The sequence below is a fragment of the Pollachius pollachius genome (assembly GCF_949987615.1).
Source record: "Pollachius pollachius genome assembly, chromosome: 13".
Lineage (NCBI taxonomy): Eukaryota > Metazoa > Chordata > Actinopteri > Gadiformes > Gadidae > Pollachius > Pollachius pollachius.
The window spans coordinates 16,288,284-16,307,033 of record NC_136946.1 but is presented as its reverse complement, the minus strand read 5'-3'; the positions used below and the strand labels follow the sequence as shown (position 1 = coordinate 16,307,033).

General features: G+C 51.1%; 1 protein-coding gene across 6 annotated transcripts; it reads left to right on the top strand.

Annotated features, from left to right (window-relative positions):
* Positions 1 to 566: 566 nt before the first annotated feature.
* On the top strand, positions 567 to 18,657 carry bag6l (BCL2 associated athanogene 6, like). 6 transcript variants are annotated; one of them, XM_079748979.1, is made up of 24 exons: positions 567 to 1,100; positions 1,228 to 1,345; positions 1,601 to 1,824; positions 2,932 to 3,003; positions 3,120 to 3,242; positions 4,776 to 4,951; positions 5,323 to 5,452; positions 6,389 to 6,592; positions 8,264 to 8,504; positions 8,674 to 8,724; positions 8,897 to 9,240; positions 9,348 to 9,420; positions 9,623 to 9,930; positions 10,642 to 10,876; positions 11,976 to 12,145; positions 12,241 to 12,294; positions 12,704 to 12,806; positions 13,624 to 13,748; positions 14,010 to 14,147; positions 14,516 to 14,587; positions 15,511 to 15,729; positions 16,411 to 16,518; positions 17,191 to 17,337; positions 17,902 to 18,657. In XM_079748979.1, the coding sequence occupies exons 1-24, from the start codon at positions 1,020 to 1,022 to the stop codon at positions 17,995 to 17,997; spliced, it is 3,612 nt and encodes a 1,203-aa protein (XP_079605105.1). In that variant the 5' UTR covers positions 567 to 1,019; the 3' UTR covers positions 17,998 to 18,657. The 6 variants fall into 6 exon arrangements, with proteins under 6 accessions (XP_079605105.1, XP_079605102.1, XP_079605104.1 ...); XM_079748976.1 differs by having other exon boundaries at positions 9,557 to 9,930; XM_079748978.1 differs by having other exon boundaries at positions 9,345 to 9,420.
* The last annotated feature ends 93 nt before the right edge of the window (positions 18,658 to 18,750 follow it).

Below are 18,750 nucleotides of genomic sequence, written 5' to 3'. Positions count from 1 at the left end.
ACTTTCGAGGAGAGCTGAGAACACTGGGCTCTCACTGCCAGCAAGGACTGCTGCTGCAAGTTTCTTGTGCATTTGTCAAAATAAAGAATGTGAACTTGAACTTAAAAGCAGTCAACTTAAAATATTGGGTTGGTTCTTACATTATAAGTTGTTCCGGGAGAACATGAGATGCAGGCCCATCCCCTTGACACACTTTGTCGAGAGTTATTTTGGTTATTATGGATGAACAGCAAGAGCATTGATCCCTTCTCCTCTTCTTATAGTCAAACAACAATCACCCTAACCTTAAATTTACATCCATAACAATACAATTATATATTTTATTTTTTATCATTAGGTCTACCTAATGATAGTCAAACAACAATCATCCTAACCTAAATGATTCACCATTCATCATTAAATTAAAATCCATAAATTAAAGTATATATTCTAATTCCCATAAGCGTAATGGAATTTGTGTTGAGTGGTAGAAACTTGTTTTTCTTACAGCACAAAAAGCGCTCAGGCATTTGAACTGGACGTAACAATGTACTCTGGGTCCTCACACTGCTTAGTGGAGGCGCACAGGGGAGCCTGCCAGGGATAGACTGTTTCATTTCCTCTCGTTAGCATATGGAATCAATGCTTTTCAGGCGAGACGCTTTGTGACAACTTATAAAACGAACTCATTTTCACGTCTTTAAGACTAAAACATTTTCCAGTGGAGATAAGCCGTAGCTAGTTAGCTTTGTTTGCCTCCCACTAATTGGGATTAGCTAACGATAGCTAGCTAGCTAGCCACCAAGCTAACAACAATAATAACAACCTCCACCGGCAGGCTAACAGCAATAATAAGGCATCACCACCACACGCTTCGGATTCAGGACTAACGGACATACGGACTCTGCTAAAGCGGGACTGTGTTTAGCACGGATAGATCCGCTACGGAGCTTTAACGAGTGGGTCAGGAGCTTGATCGGTGAAGCCATTCTTTACCACCGTACCACGTCCCTCGGACCTGTGATCATCGATCAGGGACTATGGCGGAGCCTAGCGCCTCCATCGAGGTCACGGTCAAGACGCTGGACTCTCAGAGCAGGAGCTACAAAGTCAAGGGCGAGGTAATACAATTTTACATTGTGGCACTTGTGTTTCGGAAGTAGAGTTGCAACTGTGTACTGAGGTCCGCGTCGTTGTGTTTGGGGGTGTTGTGTGTATTTAATGACCCCCACCCGTCTGTGCCATCAGTTGACAGTGAGAGAGTTTAAGGAACACATTGCCACATCTGTCGAGATCCCGGTCGATAAACAGAGGCTGATCTACCAAGGAAGGGTGTTGCAAGATGAGAGAACCTTGATTGATTACAGTAAGTAAGATTTACACGCTAATTATATACCTGCTTATCTTAGTGCTACTTTGAATACTAAGTATTAAAGAGTAATATAATCCTAGAGCAAGGGCAGTCTCTTGTTTTCTGATGGGCTGAGTAATGGTTTTTGTGTTTGGTCGTTCTTGAACAAATATCTGACACATACCATAGTGGCTTTTAAGAGAAAAATTACAGAGTTAAAGGACAACGGCTAGTGGCTGTTTTTCCGACCCATCTCAAATTGCCCCTCAGACGTGGATGGGAAAGTGATTCACCTGGTGGAGCGGGCGCCACCCCAGCCGGGCCCCTCCGGCTCCGGGGGTGCGGGGTCGTCTACAGGGGGTGATACAGGGCCCAGCACCAGCCACTCCTCCACCACAACGCAGGGCATACCTCATGACCGCAACGGGAACAGCTACGTAATGCTGGGGACCTTCAACCTCCCCGTCAACATCATGGATCCCCAGCAGATACAGGTGAGGATGAAAGCTGCCTTTCTATTCCAGCCTGCCCACCTGGAAAGTACCAGCGTGGATTGGAATGATCTCCCCATGCTTACATTATCATGGAAACTCTGATTGTTTATTAGATCATTAAAGAGCCAGTGAACCCAATGTATCAGCTTGAATTCACTAAACAATGAGAAAAAACAAAATGTGGCCGGGGAACGTTATCCCCATGGCTACAGCCCAAGGTATATTTATGATACTTTTTTAGTGACGTCGTGGTGTATGAGCGTTATAATGAGCAAAGTTGTATATGAAATGCGTCACTCACCGCAGCGGTATAATATAGGTTTCCAGGAATTCTAACCCTCAGTCTCAACCCTTCACCATCCCCACTCACCGGAGAGGTGTATAAGTGTCAGAGAGGCTCCGCTTTCTCTCTGACTCCTCAGTCAACTGCTCCCAGACAGAGTCCACACATCCACAACACCTTGGTCCGGGCCTTTGAGTTCCTCGGAAAAGGCCCTCAGACGTCATGAAAAGAACATCACCCGCGTTCAGCAGAGTGGAGCGATTACAAAGTGTTGTGGGAATAATGGCAAAAACAAAGGACTATATCATTTTTTTTCTCTAAATTGGGGACTTATTTTAGTAAGAGTGATAAAGTGGCATATATTCTATGATGGCAATCAATAAGACAAATGGCAACGTTAAAAACAAATAAAAACTGTGTTCGGTTCACTGGCTCTTGCGGAATGCTATGCAACCTTGTTGGCTTAGCTCAGGAGGTAGACCGGGTTGAATTGTAACTGGAAGGTTGCTGGTTCGATCCCTGAACCCTCCTAGTTTGGTCGTCGAGGTCTCCCTGAGCGAGACATCTAACCCTTACTGCTCCCGACGAGCTGGCTGTCTACATGCGTGGTTGACTCCGCTGTCAGTGTGTGAATGTGGGTATGAACCGTTGTAAGTCACTTTGGACAAATGCGTCTGCTGAATGCCCTACATGTAAATGTAAACTTAAAGTCAAACATCATATTCGACAACGTGATCCCAACAATGTAAAATGGGAATCTCCTTTTGGAGCAGCATATTTTCTGTTTAAGAATATTGTTTAATGGAGGATTTGTTGCCGCCCAGATGTCCGTCCAGCAGATGATGGCTGGCGTCGGCGAGGCCGGGAGGGCGTCCCGGGTCAGCACCAACACCGGGGTGACTGACGACTTCCTAAACATCAGGCCCTCAGTGATTATCGGATCACTGCCTGCAGTGTTTGTTCTTCTCGGTCCACATTGGATCAAACCCTTGAACAAACTGTTTCCCTGCAGAGCAACGGGTCGGTAGACGTCCACATCAACATGGACCAGTCGGTCCAGAGCGAGCCCAGGATGCGGCTCCAGCTGGCGGAGAACATGCTGAGAGACGCCCAGGCTCTGATCGGCAGGCTGGAGGTAGGACTGCAGCGCCGCACCAAGCCCTCACACAACCATTGTCTTCTGGCTCAAAGATTTGTACATACAAGGAAGATTGCTTGGTGCATAAAAGACTTAAAGCAGCACGATAGAAGCGTAATATTAACAAAGTATTAGCAATATATGAACAATATTTAAACACTATATTAATAAGAGCTATAAATGAAGAGGCGTCGAGAGGAATACATGCTTTGAAAGGGGTATGAGGCATGTACACCATAATAAGAATAAATATAGAGATTACCGTGTTTCAAGGCACCTTCAATAGCGAAATCTGTTGACACAATGACTGAGTCACGGTGAGGAATGCATTTGGCCACATTGCAAGTAAAGTGTGAAAACTTACGCATTCCTGACCACATTCCAGACCTATGGGATAATTTGTGAGCCCACTTTGCAATATAAAAAATGTCTTAAATTATTCTATGACTCACTATTCATCATAACAATTGAGCTGATTAAAACACCATTTGGACACAAATCATTTAGATTTACATTTAGGGCATTTAGCAGACGCTTTTATCCAAGGCGAACCACAATAAGTATATTTGTAAGAAGAAAGAGAAACAACTATACAACCTTTGGTACAGTAAGGATGTTCATATGAACAAGTGCCAAGCACTTAGAATGTCTAGGTAATCCCATTCCCTGTATGCCACAAAAATAGCTTGGATAAGTTGCTACACAATGCTAAGTGCTATTTTAAAGAGCCAGGATGTTCAACATACAGGAAGTGGGAACATTAAGTGCCAGGACGTACAAACATACAATAAGTGCGTTATTGGTGGGTTATTTATGAGAGTAAGGGAGGAGAAGGGGGGGTAGGAGTGAGGCTATGTAGAGTCCAGGGGTCTCATTTATAACACTTGCGTAAAAGCCCTCCCTAATATATAAGAGCCTTTAGTGACCTATCATGACACGGGAAAATAGAGATAGATTTGCAAATTGTGAGATAGAAGTGGTTCTTACCGAAGAAGAGAACAGAAGGAGCATTATTTATAGGCCTTTTGCCATAAGGATAGTTCATTACTATAGCCTGTAGGCTAATTGAAGGTAGGCCTACATATATATATATATATGTATCAGGCTAATTAATGAAACTTAAGTGATACAGTTGGATTTTTTTCTATAAATCATAACGTTGTTTCCGCAACAATTTCGTGCGGAGAGACCTTTATAAATGAGGCCCCAGGTGATCTCCGAACGAGTCTTGAGTCTCTTGCGGAGGCTGTTGAGGGATTCTGCGTCCCTGACATCGGCAGGGAGCTCGTTCCACCACTGCGCTGCCAAAACAGAGAGGAGTTGTGACTTTCTCGTTCGACCTTTGCTTGCTCTTCTCGATGGTGGTTTCAGCAACATTTGTAACATTATACATCGGATATGATTTCCACCTTGGTTATTTTCCTTGTGTACAGCCAATGGTAAGTGCCGCATGACGTTTGGCTCAGCTAGGTTTGAGACTGTTGTGTGTTGGTTCTGTGAGTCCCTTCATCCTTCCACATGTTTGTTTAGGGTCAGCCCAGTGACCCGGCCCCTGCACCCGAGACAGATCCATCCCAGCCCTCCCCCGGGGCCGGGGCGACCCCGTCCCATCCCATGGACACCACCACTCTGCCTGCCCCGGCTCCACCCTCATCCTCCTCCACCTCCTCCACCCAAACAGAGGCTCCACCCCCGCCGGGCTCCAAGTAAGCCAGATATAACCCCCCCCTCAGTTTAAGCCTCGTTACAGAAGGTCCACAGGCCACGACCATGTAAATGATCAAATCTGCTGCACTTTGGGTATTTTTAGTACTAGTCATACATGGCCTTTGGTTTGTGTTCCCCCTTTTTCCTTTCTTGTAATTAATGTACATGCTGACATGAGCAAGGAAGACCGAGTGAGAACACAGTCTCCTTCCACTTTTAGGCATCATGAGGACCAATCAGATGGCGTTCTGTTAGAACAGAAAACCCAGTAGTCCTTCTCAGTGTGTGTCCTAGGGGGCGTGCTGAGTATCTGGGAGGGAAGTGGGAGAGCAGACCTCAAACGGGATGTCTTCTCTCCCCGTGCCTCCAGCCACCCGAGCCCAGCAGAGTTTGTGGAGGTGCTGTCGGAGGTGAGGCGGGTGGAGGAGCGGCTGCGGCCGTTCATCGAGAGGACCCACTCCATCCTGGGGACGGCCACGCTGGCCGACTACAACAACAACGTGAGGACGCCTTTGTGTTTTCAGCCTGTCGGCCTCAGGGCCTCCCCCCGTCTCAGGACCGCCCCCTGTCTGTCTCAGGACCGCCCCCTGTCTGTCTCAGGACCGCCCCCTGTCTGTCTCAGGACCGCCCCCTGTCTTAGGACCGCCCCCTGTCTGTCTCAGGACCGCCCCCGATCTCAGGACCGCCCCCTGTCTCAGGACCGCCCCCTGTCTGTCTCAGGACCGCCCCCTGTCTCAGGACCGCCCCCTGTCTGTCTCAGGACCGCCCCCTGTCTTAGGACCGCCCCCTGTCTGTCTCAGGACCGCCCCCGATCTCAGGACCGCCCCCTGTCTCAGGACCGCCCCCTGTCTGTCTCAGGACCGCCCCCTGTCTGTCTCAGGACCACCCCCTGTCTGTCTCAGGACCACCCCCTGTCTGTCTCAAGACCGCCCCCTGTCTGTCTCAGGGCCGCCCCCTGTCTCAGGACTGCCCCCTGTCTGTCTCAGGACCACCCCCTGTCTGTCTCAAGACCGCCCCCTGTCTGTCTCAGGACCGCCCCCTGTCTCAGGACCGCCCCCTGTCTGTCTCAGGGCCGCCCCCTGTCTCAGGACCGCCCCCTGTCTGTCTCAGGACCGCCCCCTGTCTCAGGACCACCCCCTGTCTGTCTCAAGACCGCCCCCTGTCTGTCTCAGGACCACCCCCTGTCTGTCTCAGGACCGCCCCCTGTCTCAGGACCGCCCCCTGTCTGTCTCAGGGCCGCCCCCTGTCTCAGGACCGCCCCCTGTCTGTCTCAGGACCGCCCATACAAATATTCCAATTGAACCACACTGCCCCCGGTGGAGAGTGGGGGGTGCACAGAGGAGGCCGGCTCTGGGAGATGGGGGAATCATCTGCTGGTTAACAACTAAAGTTAAATTAGATTTAATTAGCTAATTAAATCCAGACTTTTCTTCCAGATGCGCGAGAGGGAGGAGGACCAGCGGACACTCAACGGGGTCGGAGACACCCTGCGTCTCCTTGGCAACAGCTTGATTGCCCTCGGCGATCTGCGCTGCAACCTGACCACCAACCCCCCCCGGCATCTCTATGTGGTTCGACCCATGGCCCATTACGCCTCTCCTGTGCTCCTGCAGGCTGGCCTGCCTCACATGCCCATCCCAGTAGGTTCACGTGTGTGATTGTATTGCGGGGGGGGGCTATAGCAAAAATATAATATCACAATTTCTCCCAGGAAGGATCATGATCCATCAGCTTTTCGCGATTCTGTTGTTTGCGAGTTAGTTACCTGTAAAACCATACCAATTCGATTATTATCATCCCTTGCCTTAGAATTCCATAGACCAGGCGTTTTCAAAGTATGAGAGAGTCAACCCCCCCTCAGAGAACAAATTTCAGCTGAGCCCCCCCCCCCCAAATTTTTTTTCTAAATCCCTGTGTTTTGAAAGATCTTTTAATTATTTTACACATTTTAAACATCTCTGATCACATCTTAAACATCTCTGATCATATTTTACACATTTTAAACATCTCTGATCATATTTTTTTGAAACATTTGAAACATTTTTTTGAAACATTCTAAACATCTTTGTTCGTTTTTAAACACATTTCTTAACACGTTTTAACATCTTTATCCAAGCATGTTTTTGCTTAACGTTTTTAAAATACATTTGAACATCTTAATCTGTAAACTGCCAGTTTAGCCTCCTTTTTAGCTCACCTCAACTTTAGTGGGAGCAATGAGTTTGCGTAGCTGTGTTCGAAATCGTTCCCTATCACAGATATAGTGCACTATATAGGGTGCTCGCCATTTTTTAGTGGTGGCTCAGTGGTAAATTTCACTTACTATAAAGTAGAATTAAAATACCCAAAATTTGAGTGAACATACGATGTTCCGTACATGTTACTCCCGTATACCACAATGCAATGCGGTCGTGTTTTCCAGAGGGGATGAAGAAGCTGAATAACCGTGAAAACGGATAGAAATGTCAACAATTTATTTGGGATTTAACATAGAAAATGTTACATTCAAAATTAATAAAAAAAAACCTTGATCAAGGAAATGTAACATTCAACATCAATACAACCTCCAGTTTTCCTCGTGGGTGCCCGGTTTGTTTACATGATGTGGGCGCAGCTGTCTGCGTTACACAAATACCCGGCGCATTTATTGTCGCAAATGACGTTTAGAAATGTTCAGCGTAGTGTCCGAATTCTCGTTTGTTTGTTCCCTATATAGTGCACTATATCATAAACACTATATAGGGTATAGTGAGTGAGTGAATAGGGAACGATTTCGAACACAGCGCGTCTTCGTCTTTGCGTTTTTCTTTTTCTGGTGTATTTTTTTCTCACGTCGCGTCCCCCCTGAAGAACTCTGGCGCACCCCAGGGGAGGCGTGCCTCACCGTTTGAAAACCACTGCCATAGACGATTAACCATGGCTACTAAGAGCCACTTACTCGTTAAAGGGTAAAAAAGAGGAAGAAAGTAAAGGCTTTATCAACGATTCCCTGTAAACCGCAGGGTTCGATCTGTATTCAGGGGGGTAGGGTAAGAGCGTTTTGAGGGGGAGGGAGGAGGAGGAACCAGAGACCATTTGAGAGGGTCCCTCCACTTTCAATCGAGATTCGATTGTACGATTTTAGGATTTTTATGTTTTACTGTAGAGTGAGGTAGACAGGAAGGTATGGGAGAGAGAGAGGACATACAGCAAAGGACCACGGGCAGGGATCGAACCCGGGTCGCTGCGATCAGGACTAGGCCTTATCGCTCTCCCCGCTGAGCCCCAAGGGACCCTCTTCAAGCCAGCGTGACACTCGTGCTCTCTCCTAGATCAACCTGGGGACCACCGTGACCATGACGTCTAACGGACGCCCCGCAGCAGAAGGGCAAGCACAGCCCCCGCACACCGCCGGCCAATCAGAGCAGCAGGGCCCCGGCCAGGCCCCGCCCCCCCAGCCAAACGCCACCACCAACCAGATGCCCGGGGGCCCGGGGCAAGGGGGCCCCCGGATGATCCGAATCACCCACCAGACCATGGAGCCCGTGGTCATGATGCAGATGAACATCGATGGTATGTCCCCCCCCGGCCGGGGCACGGCCCTCTGTTCCCCGCTCTCTGTTCCCCGCTCACTGGGGTGTTCTGCAGAGCTCTCTGTTCCCTGGGGTGTTCTGCAGAGCTCTCTGTTCCCTGGGGTGTTCTGCAGAGCTCTCTGCTCACCGCTCACTCTTGTGTTCTTCAGGGGACTCTGCCGGCGGGGCTGGACAGGCCGCCGGGGCCGCTGGTCAGCCCGGTAAGCTCCCTCCAACGGAGATGCACCCCTTTATGTTCCGTTTCCCACCAAGCACAGGATGTTGGGGATCCAACGCAGCACTATTAATGCGATTGAAAGTAAACCGAAGTGATCCTGAAATGCGTACTGTGTGTGTGTGTGTGTGTGTGTGTGTGTGTGTGTGTGTGTTCAGGGGCCACACCCATCCACATCCCGGGGCTGCCCCCAGAGTTCATGCAGGCCATTGTGCAGCAGATCTCCCACCAGGCGGCCGCCATGGCGGCGGCGGCGGCGGCGGGCCACCCCGCTCACATGCACCCGGGGGCCACGCCCGGGGCCCCGCCGGCCCCCGCCACCGCCGCGCCCGGCCCCGAGGGGACCGGCCCGCCCCAGCAGCCCCCGCTGCCCACACAAGCCCGGGTGGTGATCACCCGGCCCGCCTTCTCCCCGCAGGGGCCCCAGCCCATGGGGACCCGCGGGGCCACCATCAACCTGAGGCCAGCGGCCCCCGGGGCGGCAGGGCCTCAGCCAGGGCAGGTACGGTCAGAGAGAGCACCGGGGGGCCGGGGCCGCGGGGTCCAGAGCGTCTCCTGTGCTGCCGTCTTAACGTAGTTGTGGTTTCCCTCCCCCGCCCCCCACAGCAGACCCTGGGACCCTCCCCTCTCAGCCAGATGATCAGCGGCCTGGTCGGACAGTTCCTGCTCCCGGGGCAGACAAGTGAGTCCATCAGCAGCACCGCGTCCTCGTGCTTTAACGGCCTCTAGCAGAGGGCTTCTCCCAGCATGGCTCTCCCCGACAGAGCGCCTCACCGTGGAATAACCGCTGTTCACGTCTTCTCCTGACCGCCCGATAGGCGATCCAGCGTCCCCCTTCTCCTCTTCCCACTCCCACTCCTACTCCTTCTCCACCTCTTCATCAGATCCCTCCTTTGCCTCCACCCCGGCTCCTCCTCCTCCGCCTCCCTCTGCCAACCTGTCGGGGCACACCTCCTCCACCAGCACCTCCAGCACCTCCAGCAGCAGCAGCAGCAGCAGCAGCAGCTCCTCCTCCTCCTCCTCCTCCTCCACCCGGCCCCCAGCTGAAGGGCTCCCTGAGGGCCATCTGGCCCAGCTGCTGGGCTCCCTGCTGGGGGGCCCGGCGGGGGGTGCTGGCGGGGCCCCGGCCATCACCGTCACCCTGCCCGGCATGCCCGGCAGCTTCTTCCAGGGCATGTCGGACTTCATGCAGGTGAGCTGGTTGCCAACCCCCCCTCCGGCTGCTTCACCAGGCAGCAGGAGTGACCTCATTTCACCCCAATCTGTAGCAAGGTCATCATCTAGTTTATAACCATTACTTTATCAGTTATACTGGAACCGCTTCCAGTATAACTGATAAAGTACTGTAGATCAGTCCTCTCCTGGAGGGATGGTCAACTCAACATTGTATGTAAGGCGTTACATTTGGTTATGATGTCATACCATCAAATCATGGCTACCCCTTTTTTTTTTTTTTTACTTAGTTTTTATGAAGCATTTTTTGCAACAAAACAATGATACAGAAGAACAACACAGACGCAACTGTCGGCGCAGCAGCATTCTTTTGTCCTCACAAATGTAACATGGGTCACAGAGGTCGATCACAACCAGTGTATCTATATGACATAATTTATAGCTACCGTAAAGCCAACAGGATTATAAGATGCCAGGACTTTGACACACTTCACAAACCACACCCCTACTTTAGCAAATACATATTACATTTAGTCCATCTTGCAATATAATAAACCATGTGTCAATCTGAGCAGAAAAGTTAACCTTTCCATGTCCTGAATCTCTTGAATAATTGAATAAGTCCTGAATAATTTCCAGCCAGTTATCTACCACGATTTTCTATTTCTGAAAAGAACCAAAGTCCCTGCCCAAGCTAAAGTCTGCTCTGTGTTTCGGGCCCTTTCCCCAGCCCTCCTCCGCGTCCGCCGGTCCCCCGGGCGCGGCCCAGGGCGGTCCCCCGGCCCCCAGCGGCGTGGGGGACACCCTGAGCCCCGAGCTGTTCACCGGGATCGTCCAGGGCGTGCTGTCCACCATGATGGGCTCCCTGGGGGCCCAGCAGGGCACGGGCGAGAGCATCGCTCACTTCATCCAGAGGCTGTCCCAGACCAGCAACCTGTTCACGCCCGGCTCCGGGGACGCCGTCGGTGAGTGGGGCCGCGGCACAGGTGGCATATGGCACTGATGAATCGTTTTTGGGTGTGTAATGTTATTTTTGTTATTTTATTAGGGGTCCTACGAAAATAAGTATGAACCCTATTGTCCTTGTTAGTAGTATTATACTTTTACACACAAATTCAGCCATATCTCAAAAACAACTTGGTCAAAAGTATATAAGTTGTATAAATGAATTCGCCGACTCGTTAAACTCGTAAAATGAGTTTGGTTTGACAAGGATGGGCCAGAATTAACTCTAGGTGGCGCTATAACAAGCACTTTAAGTGAAAAATACTCAACCGGCTGCCATTTCCACTAGGAAAGTGCAATATGCATGAAGCTTGTTATACTTGCCCCATTCGTCATGATGAACAACTCTCAGTGTGCAACCCATATGGTCAGATCATTAAGACTTAATACAATGGCTACAACTTGACAAATCACCCACACTCCAAACAGATCTGGTGCCGGAGCAGATAAAAGCTGCCAACTCGGCACACATGTACCAGGTGACTGTGGGACTATATGGTGATGCATTCATAACAATAAGGCTAAAGACGACAGAGATATACATTTTAAAGTGAAATATATGCATTTCTCCGATGTTTAAACCGCTCTAACATTTTGTTAGAGCACGTTGGCTCGGCTATAATATATGGCTACAAAGAGTAGATTCCGTAGTATACCCATGCCAAATTTCAAGTATATATCTGAAATTACAATTTGGATGCATTATTTTCAAGTTGCCTTTCTGAACCGCGGACTCTCTACAACGCAGGCTGGGCCTTAGAGCGGTACACACGTCGTTTCGCAAACGTCAGTTTTGACAATGGGCTTTGACACCGAATGCTTTAGAAACTTGGTTGGTGGTTGTTCTGATATGTTAACTTCCGGTAAACCAGTGTTCATTTATTATATATTATCAAGCTCACCGTACCTCCACGTAGGGAAGACTTCTCTTCCTCAACCTATGCTCTAATCTGCCCATAGCAGTCTACATGTCCATGTAGTGTAGTGGGATTGCGTCAGCCGCTCTCTGGCCCCCCCCCCCCCCCCTCTAACCCCCCTCTGCCGGCCCCTGGTCCTCAGGCTTCTTCGGGGACCTGCTGTCCCTGGTGTGCCAGAGCTTCTCCATGGTGGACATGGTGCTGCTGCTGCACGGCAACGCCCAGCCGCTGAGCCGCATCCAGCCACAGCTCACCGCCTTCTTCACCCAGCACTACCTCCAGGGCCGCCCGCCCACCGACGCCAACATCACCGTGAGGGACCGGGGAGGGGGGCTGTGGATGAGTGACGGACATGTCCACAGCACGGGAGGAGTCTTAACACGATGTGGTGTGGTCTTCTGTTGCAGACGGCAGCGGAGGAGCTGATCAACGGCCTGGAGGAATACATCGTGGAGAGCTTCGTAAGGCTGACCCTTCACACTCATACACCAGTGTACTCGTCGCCACTATGAACCAACCGTAGACTGGTCTGTACTGGTGTTGAGTCACGGATGCTTAGTGTGCACTCTCTTACCATCAGGCTTTTAAGTCCCTTAAGTCCTACTAGTTCACTTGCCAATATCGACTCTCTGAATAATCACGCACTTAAGACATTGTACATCAGAATGCATCATGGGAGCTTTTGTTGGCGAAACCCCATTTTGTGTTGACTTGAGGGATCATCAAAATCACAAACTGCACGCACACGCAGGTTGTGATTGTGACGATCTCTCAAGTCACCACAAAAGGGCGTGTCGCCCGAACAATTCAATCAACAATCAACAATTAAAACCCTGTGTCACTGGTGTCGTTGTTGTTGTTGTGCGTCAGGCTACCGTGGCGGTGCGCGACGGAGTGGACATCATCCAGACCAACATGTCCTTCCTCAGACAGCAGTTCACGCGCATGGCCATGCACATCCTGCGCTGCAACGGTAAGGAGCCGGCCGCCTGATGGCTGGCGGAGAGCTCTCCTTTGATTCGACTGGTAGCGGCAGCATTTAGCAGGCGGGCCACTGTCGTTGTGAGCAAGCCGGCCATTATTGTGAGGTAGTGAATTAATGCATTCATTCAGTTCAAAATGGGGCGATGTTTCCCCAGACGACAATGAGCCAAGTGTTGGTTGTTGGTCCGCCCTATATATATATAAATAGTCACGCTGGCAGAAAGTAAGAACATTCTGGTGTGCCCGGTTCTCCCCCATTGGCGGAGCACAAGATGTTTTGCAATCTATTTGTGATACCTACACCTGTAGGTGTACGAGGTTATGTTAATGAACGCTTCTTAAAGGTTGACTGCACTCCCCTACTGGACCGCCTTAGACAAACAGCCACCGTTTGACACCAATGATAGCACATTTAAAAACATGAATCAGCTCCCTGTACCCGTTGATGTCTAAAGCGTTTGCAGGAAGAATGCTACAGTTTAATCCCGTAATGAACTTTGACATTGGTGACCCATTTCAGATAGATCCACTAATAAGCGCTTAGCTACCATCAACACATGCGATATCCAGTGGTTTTGGTAAAGAGAAAAACCTGTGTTGAGTAACGTAATCCAACCCTTTCAACTAACGCTGAATGGAATTGCTGATTTTGTTTAGCAATGGGGCAACAGGTTTTTTCCACTGTTTAATAGTGAATACAGCAGTGGTATCCAGAATAGACTGAGGTTGGTATTCTGATAGTGTGTGTGTGTGTGTGTGTGTGTGTGTGTGTGTGTGTGTGTGTGTGTGTGTGTGTGTGTCCTCAGACCAAACCTTCGGGCCCCGCCTGCTGCTGCTGTGCACCCAGGGCCTGTTTGAGTGCCTGGCCCTCAACCTGTACTGCCTGAACGGGGAGCAGAGAGCGCTGACCGCCGTCATCAACCACCGCATTGTGAGTGCTCCCCCAGCCCCCCAACACGCGTCCACAAAGCCTCCCAAAGAGTAGAGATTCAGACGCTTTTATTTTGAAATGTCGTTAAGAAAGCCGAACAAGGCGCCACCACCACGTCGCCCCGTGTGTGTTTCTCTGCGTTCTGTGAGAAGCAATGAGGATTTAGATGCAGTGCAGTGATGCCTCTGTTTGGTGGAAGGGTCTGCTCCGTGGTTGTTTAAAGTCCCCCCCCCCCCCCCCCCCCCGTCCATGTGGGTACAGAGAACCATGTCGGCCGAGGTCAACCCCAGCCTGGTCAACTGGCTGACCAGCATGATGTCCATGAGGCTGCAGGTCATCCTGGAGCACAACCCTGTGACGGAGCAGCACATCCTGCACTACGTCATCCACCCCCGGCAGGTAGGACCCAGGGACAGCTGCACCGGCTACCGGAACAGTGGCCCCACGCGGGCCAATGGCCACTGGTACAGGGGCCGTATAGCGTGTGTGAGATCGTGGTCACATCGCTCAACCCGCCCTGTTCAAACTGATATCAGATCTGAAGAAGGCTCGTCTTTCAACAATCGTGATGTCGTGGGTTGAGCCCGATTGTCCAACCGTCAATGGAAGAAATCTTTCCGGTAGAACTACGAAGAGGTCTCCCTGATCTGTCTTTAGATCCGTGTTCCTCAGAGATGCCGTGTGTGTGTGTGTGTGTGTGTGGTATTCTTTCTCAACAAACCATCGTTTCCATCGTCCATTTTCTTGTCTTTCCTCTCTGTCGTCAGAATGACTCGGCCAGCTCCGCCCCGATGTGTGAGGCAGCCGCCGCCCCCCCGCAGAACCTCAGCGGTGTGGAGGTAGGGCTCTCTGGGTGGATCTCTCCCGATGAACACGGAGGTGTAGGGCTAAGGGTTTGGGGAGGGACAGGGCATCAGAATAACATTAAGATACAAATGTAATGGCTTTCCAAATGATTCAGTGGAACCTCAGACACGGTGAGATGCGTTGATTGCCGTACTCTGACCCGTCCCGTGTCTCCCCCCTGTCTCTCTGACCTGTCCCTCTGCCCTGTCCCGTGTCTCTCTGACCTGTCGCGTGTCTCTCTCCTGTCTCTCTGACCTGTCCCGTGTCTCTGACCCGTCCCGCGTCTCTCTGACCCGTCCCGTGTCTCCCCCCTGTCTCTCTGACCCGTCCCCTGTCTCTCTGACCCGTCCCGTGTCTCCCCCCTGTCTCTCTGACCCGTCCCCTGTCTCTCTGACCCGTCCCGCGTCTCCCCCCTGTCTCTCTGACCCATCCCCTGTCTCTCTGACCCGTCCCGCGTCTCCCCCCTGTCTCTCTGACCCGTCCCCTGTCTCTCCGACCCGTCCCGCGTCTCTCTGACCCGTCCCGTGTCTCCCCCGTCTCTCTGACCCGTCCCGCGTCTCCCCCCTGTCTCTCTGACCCGTCCCCTGTCTCTCTGACCCGTCCCGAGGCTCCCCCCTGTCCCGTGTCTCTCTAACCCGTCCCGTGTCTCCCCCCGTCTCTCTAACCCGTCCCGCGTCTCTCCCCTGTCTCTCTGACCTGTCCTGTGTCTCCCCCCGTCTCTCTGACCTGTCCCCTGTCTCTCTAACCCATCCCGTGTCTCTCCCCTGTCTCTCTAACCTGTCCTGTGTCTCCCCCCTGTCTCTCTGACCTGTCCCCCGTCTCTCTAACCCGTCCCGGGTCTCCCCCCGTCTCTCTAACCCGTCCCTCGGCTCCCCCGTCTCTCTGACCCGTCCCTGGTCCCCCCCCCGTCCCTCAGCAGATGGAGGAGGGCCTCTCTCCGCCCCCCTCCACCCTGGGGGAGGAGGCCATGGGCGTGGTGGCGGAGGGCAGCCGGGACGCCCCGACGCCGCCCCCCGGGGAGCGGGCGGCGTCCCGCAGGGTGCTGGTGATGGGCGGGGACATCCCGGTGCCGGTCCTGGCAGGACGGGACCGGCCGGGACCGGACGTGGAGCCCTGGGCCGCTGGCGTCCCCCCGGTAAGGACGGCCCCCAGGATCTACAGAGTCAGGGGGGGATCTGGTAGGGGGGGTTGGAATCATCCACAATGGGTTGAGGGTGTGTTTCTAATCTACAGAGAGGTGATGGTGTGTTTCTAATCTACAGAGAGGTGATGGTGTGTTTTGGTCATCTAGAGAGTTGATGGTGTATTTTGGATCATCTATAGAGTTGATGGTGTATTTTGGATCATCTATAGAGTTGATGGTGTATTTTGGATCATCTATAGAGAGTTGATGGTGTATTTTTGATCATCTTTAGTGAGTTAATGGTGTATTTTGATCATCTATAGAGAGTTGATGGTGTATTTTGATCATCTATAGAGAGTTGATGGTGTATTTTGGATCATCTTTAGTGAGTTGATGGTATATTTCTAGCGTTACTGCCTTAAACATTTGTGAACACTGCATAGTCAAGACTAGCAGGAGACGTGGAAAACGAATTGCTATTTGATCGTACTAACATAGACTACAAACTACAAACCAGGCGGTCCTCAAAGGTTTGTTCAAACAGATCCCTATAAATAGAACAGGGGTGCATGACATTATCGAAAGGGACTAGACCTTACGTCCACGCCGAGCCGTCTGCTTCTCTCTGACCGCGGTCAGCCCCTTGTCCCGGTGGGGGGGGGTCTGTAACTGAGCCATGGGGGTCTGTTTCAGGAGTGGGTGCCCATCATCAGGCACGACATGCTATCTCAGAGGAAGATCAAAGCGCAGCCGCCGCTGTCCGACGCCTACCTCCACGGAATGCCCGCCAAGAGGAGGAAGGTGAGTGCCCCAGCCCGCCGCACGCCGGGGCGACACTGACGCCCGTCTCAGAGAGAGAACCAGTGCAGTACCATGGAGCTCCCCAAACAGAGGACGCCACCACTACAACGCAGAGTCTATACCAACTGCATAGAAACACGCTGAAATCCAACGTCCGTCACTGCGAGGACAAGGACTGAGGCTAGGGCGTGGCCACATCGCTCAACCCTCCCTCTTCAAACTGATATCAGATCTGAAGAAGGCTCGTCTTTCAACAATCGTGATGTCGTGGGTTGAACCCGATTGTCCAACCGTCAATGGAAGAAATATTGTCTTTCCGGTAGAACTACGAAGAGGTCTCCCCGATCTGTCTTTAGATCCGTGTTCCTCAGAGATGACCGTTGCTGGTATACGATTGTGCGTGCATGTGTGTGTCAATCTTGACTCATACTCATCCCGGTCTTAAGTCTCATACTTAACACGCTATCGAGTTATTAGTCCCAATTCATTTGTGTTTGTATCAAGACTATTTACAATTACAAGAAATGTAAGGTATTGATATTCAGTCTTCAGGCAACACAAAAAAAACATAAGAGAGCAACTGTGCATCCACACGCCCACCCCCCCCCATGACGGGGAACGCCCTGCAGCGTGCCCCCACAGTAAGGGTGTGCTGTGCTCTGCCCCGGTTAGACCTCCCAGGGGGAGGGGCCCCACCTGTCCCTGTCCGACGCCGTGAGCCGAGCGGCCCGCTCCGCAGGGGTCCGGCCCGTCACCGCGGCCAACAGCCTGCAGGGGGAGCTGGAGACGCCGGAGCTACAGGAGGCTTACACAGAACAGGTACCGCCACCTGTTGACTACACACCAGCATGCATGACCCTCGCCCACAGTTAACTCGGATCTCCTCGTCCCTCAGTCCACTAACGGACCACTCGCACCTTGTCCTCCCCTGCTCACATCTCAACCTCCCATCCATCCCTCGCCCTCTACCCTAAAGGGGTTTGTCCCTCCTGCCCTGCTTTAGCACCCACCCTCTGGATCCCTCTTCTATGAGGGATCCCGATCTATGAGGTTCGCTGAATCTCTGACCTAAAGCCATGTTTCAGCAGGTACGGAACAGCGGCTCCAGAGAGGATAGGTTTTCATTTTGAACAGTCATATTCGCCATTTTGCTTGTAAGCTATGACTAAATAACTAAATACAAGTTACACATCTATCCATCACTTGGCCGATGCTGCTGTAGACAACGATTTTGGAAGTCCCTACTGGCACGGCGGTGGCCTGTAGCTGGGAAGGGAGGAGGGTTTAAAGGTGCAGTCCTACACACATGAAATGTTGAGACCTGTTAGAATTGAAGCGACAGCCAGCCAACGTGACCTTCGTGTTTCCTTTCCTCCCCACCAGGTGAAATGTGACCTGAAGGAGCGAGTGAGGGAGGACCCCGACTACAGCTCACAGCGGTTCCCCAACACCAACCAGGCGTTCTCATTGGAGGATTGACGCTGTGGATCCTCCATGGCGTCTTAACCCACCACACACGAAGACTCAGTACAGAGATCTCGCCAAAGAGAAGCAGTGAACAGTGCGGGACAGTGTATCAGACGCTATTTGTTTAGCTTAATGTTAGCAGTGGGTTGATTCTTTAAACCAGTGTTTTTGAAAAACGTATCATTCCATCCTACGTGGCAAATGTTCATTGTATAATATACGTGTAAGATTTAATTGTAAATTAGCACAAATTGTATATGGTAACTGTGACATGATTGCCATAGTTCTGTTAGTGTCCATGTCAAGCAATCTGTGTTGCTCGCCATGTAACATTTATATTGCTTTATCGCTCTTTACTGTATCATGGCGATGCACAGCATCACCACAATATGCTCTTTGTATTTTTTAGTAAGCTAAAAGATGACCCTCATGTTGGTGTCCATTTTTAATTGAGTAGATCCATGAATCTTTGGAGGGTCAGAACTATTCTAGCATGATGTAACGGTGCCCCTGGACGCACCCGTCTTTAATGCTAATGCTCCTTTTATTTTCAACAAGCACAGCAGAATCTTTCACGTATGATTTCATTTTTTATCAACCATGAATGCATAGTCTGCACTTGTGAATAGTGCTCTTAAAATAAAGTTCCAAATCATTGTTTCATGTTTTAGACCCATGCCTTCTGAAGACAATGACTGCAGTCTATCTGGTGATGACTGAAATGCATAATTAATTGCTACTTATTACATTAGAAACAATTGTGAC

Bases quoted from the DNA above. Each gene is read 5' to 3' on its own strand.
- bag6l (XM_079748975.1), top strand. From the start codon at position 1,020: ATGGCGGAGCCTAGCGCCTCCATCGAGGTCACGGTCAAGACGCTGGAC. The intron at 9,241-9,344 runs GTACGGTCAGAG...CGCCCCCCACAG, and splicing joins CAGGGCCTCAGCCAGGGCAG to CAGACCCTGGGACCCTCCCC. The intron at 9,931-10,641 runs GTGAGCTGGTTG...CCCTTTCCCCAG, and splicing joins GCATGTCGGACTTCATGCAG to CCCTCCTCCGCGTCCGCCGG.